Here is a 7,026-nt window from a genome sequence, read left to right on the forward strand (position 1 = left end):
TGGAGCACAAAGGCCGGAGCGGCCATGCGGAGCCACGAAGAGGCTGTGCCTGTGAAGTGTGAGCTGTGATGGGGGCCTGCGGTCCGAGGTGCTGGACGTGACGAGGCTTGTGTACGTCCATGTACACCAGGAAAGGACGCCTACGCTGGGCGCCCCGCATGAACCCGTGGGCGTAGTACACCAGTACTAGTACTACGTATCATTTTCCAGCGATTCTCGGTGGTTTAATGCGTGGAGGAGCAGTCCTTTCGTATCTCTCCCCGGTCGCACCGCAACAGCTTCCCTTCTTCGGGCCGATGGGACACACGTACGAGATCGCCTACGGTTACAGCGTGGCCTGCAGGAGATCGCCATGGTCACAGCATGGAATGGAATCGCTCGGCGATTCTTCTCCCCCGTGTCCATTCGGAGAGATCACCTGATTGAACCGCCTATATATATGCCCCCGTTCACTTGCAGTGTACCACTCGCACTCCCTCCCGTCATACTACACACTACCTTGTCGCCTCTTGAATCTAGAAATGTGAAGCAGAGGAGAGGAGGAAGCACACCTGGTCTAGCTATAGCTACTCATGGCTGCCACGCTTCAAGTAGGAGCGGCAGCCCGGCGAGGTGCTCTCCTCGGAGCGCCGGTTTCCGCCGGGGTGCGCGGTACTCTCCGTGGTCTCCGGCAAAGGTGGCGCGTCTTCCACTCTACCGACGAGTCGACGACCAGCTCGCACCCATCTTCCACTCTACCAACGGCCAGATCGCAGCGGACAGAGATGCAATACCTTGCCAACAGCAAGGCACGGCGTAACTGGAGGGGCGGGCAGCCGGTTGGATGTAGGGCTCAGATTGCTGGTGTGCGTCCATCCCACACCAGCGCACCCGGCTTCTTCACCCACACGGCGCAGCAGTCGTTGCTGCCTGGCCTTGTTGGAGACGAGCCACTTGTGGGCGCGTTCATACTGAACGACTCCACGGCCTCCACGCCGTCGATCACGCGGGTGAATTCGGGGCATACCAGCGCCGAGCCGGCGCATGCGGCGTCCCCGTGTGGTGCTGCGACGGCGCCCAGCTCTTCCACGCGGTCGACGGCTGTCATCTGGGTCGTCCCGACCGTGGCGCACAGGAACAGTGGGACCAACCCCGCGTCCATCTCTATTTGAAGTCCGAGCGCCCGGCCGAGGGCGAGCAGACGCTCGCCTCCATGGGCCTGAACGCCGTGTGCGTTTTCTTCGACGGACGACACAGCCGGCGCGGCCACCCTGAACGGCCTCGCCGACACGGCCGGCACTGTGCGCTCCCCCGCCGCACAGCCTGACGGCCTGGAGGTTCCTACGGACGGCGTTCGTCTCGTCGATGAAGCCACCATACAAAGCGCGCTCCCTCCCCATCGACTGAGAGGTCGTCCCATTGCTTGCGGTTGCGGGTGCTCGACAGCCAACTACAGTAGCAGTAGCAGGCCCGGACGTTGTTGGGATTTCAAGCTGAAAACTCGTTTGTGTATTGCATCGTAGAACGAAACACTCTTTACACGATGTACTGTAAAGAAATACTCTAGATCGATATATACGCTGCTGTGAGAAAAAATACATCTAATCTGTGTACGTGGGCGTTGCATCCATAGATCATTCTCACTAAGGTAGTTCGATGAGCTGCATCCATTAATCAACAGACAGACGCGTGTTTTCCACTCGAATATGCTGACAACCGTGGCGGCAGAGCTCATAAAAATGCTTACACTGTCAATTCAAATGATGCACCCCCGCATACGCTCACTCGCTTCGTTTGTGCACTTCCTGCGCGACCTTTACAGCATTACCTGCCTTCCACACGCACAGTGTACAGGATCACAGTCGTCAACCTGTGGGCTGGACCAGAACCTTTGGACAGCAGGGGGTGATCGAGCTGCAAAAGCTCGCAAGTTTTAAAACGGCAGAACGGCAAAGAAAACCATAGGAATAACAGCGACAACCGATCGGCACGTCAAGACGTTAAAATATCATTCGTTTTAATGGTAATAACAGCCAGTGAGATAACAAGGAAACATGTTTTAGCCACAGAAATTACTCCGAATGGCAGGTTTTTCTAATGGTTGCTCCATCCATCACAGATTTGTCTGCGAGATGCTGACTCTCAAGGGTCTGATTCATCCAGTCCCTTTCCAACAGTGTCGCAAAAGGGATGGTTAAAGGAAGAAATCGCTCCTCCGTTGCAAGGATCTAAGCAGAAACATAATGGTTTCACTGGATCGCGGAAGCTATAGGTGATGGTCAGGCAGCCTTCCCGTCAACTATCCAGTGTGTAGCCCAAGCAGTCAGTTTGACACCACCCGATTTAAACGTGGCTTCACCGGGGTCTTTGAAGGGCTCACCCTGAACCACAATGCCACCAAGGTTAGCAAATACACAGATATCTGAATTTTGGGTAGGGAACATAAATGGATAGGAGTCGGGGGTCATGCCTGACTGGCAGTGTGCCCAAAATCATCCCACTGCAATTCAGAGCCTGGATAGCACCCTCAGCCTGTAATTGCGAGTGTTTAAAATAAGAAATAACTGTCAAAAACCACGTGTGAAATGGGCTCTCAATGATGGCAAGAAATGACACGTATAAATAACGTTCAGAATGTACCATAAGAATATATAAGCAGGAGTCAAGAACAACATGGGGTGGTGAAAGAATGGAAATCAGACATGCTTTCCAATTTCTAGCATACTTATTCACTAGAGTGCAAATATAACGGAATCCTACTCCCTCCGTCCCAAAATATGTGTCTCAACTTTAGTAAAAATTTGTACTAAAGTTGACACACTTATTTTGGGACAGAGGGAGTACATGCTTATGCTGTTGTGCAAGTGTTTTGTGGGGAGCAGTGGCGATTCCACTAGGGGGGGCTTCAACAGGCTGAAGCCTACCCTCCAAATATCCTATTTCAGCTAAACATACTACTTGACAATTTTACTGAGGTGTTTAACATGTAAATTGCAATGCATTTGCTAACTAGACTTAGAAACTTGATGTTTGAGCCTGCCCTTCAATTTCGCGCTAGGTTCGCCACTGGTGGGGAGGGCACTTTAAAGTTTGAATCATTCATTTCTAACTGAGGGAGCTTGACGGGGTTATGTCATCATGGTTAGCGTCAGGCAAGCTTGGCTCCTGGTTTTTGATAAACTACTTTTCAATAACCAAGGAAGCATAGCCCAGGTTCACTTACTTACAAACTCAAAACTGGCAATATACAATAGACGATTTGTGGTGAGTCTAAGGAAAATGGTGTTCAGGGCAGTACTAAAATGGCATCTTGGTTGACACTCCAAAACGAAGCAGCAGAATGAGAATGGTTGGAAGTTGGAACAGTGGCTTATGTTATTATAGTTTGTACTTGTGAAAACAACAAACAGGAGCCATGCTGACCATGCAAATAATGAACAAACTACAGGCACTGGCCATGCACTTGGTTAAGTAATATCACAGCAAGTATTTTAAAGTAATAGGTACTGAGCTAGTAGGAGATCGCGTTCAATTAAACTGGGAGTTAGGCTACTGATAAAAAAGGGCTCTTAGTTCTTACATTGACAAACTCAACAAAAGCAATCCTTGTTGAATGTACATTGTCACCTAGAAGTCTCAAACGAGAGACCTGCAATTACAACAGCAGGAACATTAAGCAGCCAGGATACTTATTTAAAAAGCTGTGCGACAGGATAATTGGATTTGCGCAATAGCTCACCTCACCACAAAGTTCTTCAAAGAAACTCTTTACATCTAATTGAGTAACCTGCAGGAAAACAGGTAAAATGTAATAAAATATTTCATTTGATTGTCCTGTCACAATTGTTGAGCATCTCACAGCTAAATTAAGAACCTCAATGTAATGCAACATATGATGAGAAAATGAGATGACAAAGTAGGACAGAGATGGGTACCTTCTTATCTATATTTGTACAATAAACCGTCCGTATGACCATTTCCTTCTCATCCTCCGTCTAAGGGCCAGGCACAATAGGATACTATTAATAGCAATTGTGGATTAGCAGAATAGGTGTCACAGAAGGTGAAAACCAAACAACATACCGCTGGAAGAAATTTTGGATTCACAGGTAAGATTGCTGTCTTTGAAGGCAAGACTCTAACTGGGTAGAACCCAAGCATTGTGCCACCAAGGTTAAGTGCAGCTCTAGCACCCTCTGTAAAAAATGTACCATGTATCAAACCATCAATCGACAGCTGGAAAACATAAATGTAGCATGTGAAGATATAATACCTTCACCAGAGAACTCAATGAATGCAAACCTCATAACAGAATGTGGATCACCACAGATTCTGCAATCGACAACCTTCAGGACAAAGAGAAAAAAAACAGTTTCACAGATTTGCATTACAGAGAATTACATTACAAAATGCTCTATAAAAGAGAAAATCACAATGTGCTCGCAAGTATTTTTTCTTTTAACACTTTTTCCCCTACTTGATTTTTTATAACTAAACATACATGAAATCCATAGAACAGGAAACAGAGAAATCATGTCGATGGAATAAAGTTTAAAAATGTTAAATAACCAACAATTACTAAAACCCAACCAAGTAGAATTGTGTCAACCTGATCTGAGAGAGCAGTTAAATAGACTAACATCACTGTGTAGCATTTCTAGTATCTAATAACAGTACAACTAAAGCCTTCAAGTTAAAGTAACTTACTTGCCCACAATTAGCAAAGATTTCAGCAAGTCTTTCCTCTGTCACCTAACAGACAATCAAAATCATTAGATCCAACAGGCACTCAAGAATGTAGATGCACACTAATACAATCATCAATTACTCACTGTATGGTCGAGTTCAGAGACATAAACGGTTCGCCGGATGCTCTCTTCCCTGTCTGCACGCCTCGCCCTCTCGTTTGTCCTCCTCCTTCCATGATTGATGTATACATTCCTCCTCTCATTATCTACAAAATTCCTCCTCTGGTGGATAGGAAAACACACTTATCATTTCTTATTCCTGCTAGTACCTTTCCAATGGAATCATACTATCCAAACTTAATTATTACAAGCAGCTGATCTGGAGAAGAATCATATTATTAAACAACAGACAGCTGAACCAAAACCACGGAAAAGTCTAGTCTCAAATTTCGATATCTGAAAATGAATTGCTCTAAATATCAAAGTGAAAAGGCGTCCACATTCTAATTTATGTTTTCTCTGAACTGAATTGCCAGATTCAGAGACTACCTAATAATAGGAAAGTGTACGAGTAGATCAGGGTTAAAGATATGATACTTTTTAATATCTGGATTTTACATCGATCTGAATTCTTAAGTGAAATTATATGTTTTAGAACTCACATGAACTGGGATATTTTAACCAAAACAAGCCAAATCAATAGGATCTAAAACCCAGAATATTATTAATCAAACACACCGACGATCTAAGCAGCAGAGAAAACATATCTCACAAAGAGATTTGCAGATAGATAGTGCACTAGTCGTGACTCTGAAGCGAAACCTCACTATAACCAAGGGAACCTCGAAAAGAAGAACATGGCAAGGCTTTCACTAAAGAACGCCAACAACCACACCACGCAAACCACCAACCGCCGGTAACGCCATCCAACGCAAATGAGGGAAAAAAGATAACGTACCAAGTCTTCTTAACGTATCAAGTTATCAAGTAATGCAAAAAAGTAATCACGCCAAATCCTCCGCACAGGGGAAAACCACCCGCTCCGATCCGAGCCTTCCAATCCAACCAAGTCCCAGCCTCTGAATGATTGATGACACTAAAAGAGGCCGCAGAATTTTACCATGCGCTGCTGGTACCCAATGTACCCGGCGTCGGCGCCGGGGTACCCGGCGATCCCCCCGTTCCGGCCTCCGATCGGGCCGTAGTAGAACACCGGCGCGTCCGCCGACAGCCCCTTCCTGGGCGTGGCGGCCGCGGAGGACGGGACGAACTCCTTGGCGGCCGGGTTCAGCTTGGAGAGCAGGTCCACCAGCTTCTGCACGTCCTTGCGGTACTCCGCCTCCTTGGCCGCCGCCGCGGAAGCCGCCTGCGCGGAAGCCGCGGGCGAGCCCTCCGCCACCGCCGCCATCCGCGCGGTCGCCTCGACAGCCGACACACCAGACGCCGACGACGATGCCTCCGTCCCTGGCCGAACCGCGCGGCGGACTGGACTGGTTGGTGGGATTCTAGCGAGGCGAGGGGAGGCCGTCCGTCTGGTGCAGGCTCTGCTCTGGAGTGCGGGGGAGATGGAGGAGGGGGTGGGAAGGTTCGCGTGCGATGCGTGGCACTGTGCCGCGCTCGTGCTCTCGCTCGCTAATGGCGTCGATTAGTCGCGGGTGGGTTTTGCTTTTACGGGGTTTTTGGCCATTTGCGGTGCGCAAATTATATGCCGAGAACCGGGGAGAAAAGGACGGGTGCGACGCGGGGCCGGTTTCTGCGTGGACGTGTTCTACACCATCAGATCCATGCGCCGGTACGTTTGGATTTAATGTTGGTCGATGGTTTAATGTCGACGGTTACTCTTAACCCGCAAAGCGTGTGGAATTACTCGTCGCTTAAATGGATGTATGTATTTCACAAACTATGCTTTGTTTGAACATTCATCAAAGCAAATTATCTTTATTAAGAGTTCGTAGAGCGGTTGATACGGTCAATCATTTCTAATGGATTCCATGTCACATAGAAACGACAATAAACACATGCTATATGATGGAGTGTGTTATCTATAGTATTTAATGAGATAAGTTCTTAAAATTATGTGATATCCTCCATCGAAAAAAAAAAACACCAGTTGCCCTATGCGCCGCTAAGACGTTAGAGCATCTCCAACAGCCGCGCTAAACGAGCGCCGCGCTGCAAAAAATGCCATTTTAGCGCGCGCGCTACGCGGCGGCTCGCTCCAGCGGGCGCGCAAAAACGGCGGGCGCGATACTGGGTTGGGCGCGCGGTCAAAACCGCTTATCCGCGCGGTGTATTTGGAGCGCCAGCTACAGCGCGCGGCACACTCGAGCGCTCGCGCCCGCACTCTCGCCCTCTCCTT

The 7,026-nt window shown here is 48.4% G+C and overlaps 1 protein-coding gene across 1 annotated transcript; it reads right to left on the reverse strand.

Moving 5' to 3' along the window:
- Positions 1-1,965: 1,965 nt before the first annotated feature.
- LOC119275431 (polyadenylate-binding protein-interacting protein 11-like) lies at positions 1,966-6,326 on the reverse strand. The gene is made up of 10 exons (XM_037556270.1): positions 5,788-6,326; positions 4,812-4,949; positions 4,687-4,731; positions 4,253-4,325; positions 4,063-4,175; positions 3,915-3,974; positions 3,719-3,766; positions 3,560-3,628; positions 2,450-2,511; positions 1,966-2,360 (listed from the first exon to the last, which is right to left on the reverse strand). The coding sequence occupies exons 1-10, from the start codon at positions 6,073-6,075 to the stop codon at positions 2,303-2,305; spliced, it is 954 nt and encodes a 317-aa protein (XP_037412167.1). The 5' UTR covers positions 6,076-6,326; the 3' UTR covers positions 1,966-2,302.
- Positions 6,327-7,026: the final 700 nt, after the last annotated feature.

Source organism: Triticum dicoccoides, chromosome 3B (genome assembly GCF_002162155.2).
Source record: "Triticum dicoccoides isolate Atlit2015 ecotype Zavitan chromosome 3B, WEW_v2.0, whole genome shotgun sequence".
NCBI lineage: Eukaryota > Viridiplantae > Streptophyta > Magnoliopsida > Poales > Poaceae > Triticum > Triticum dicoccoides.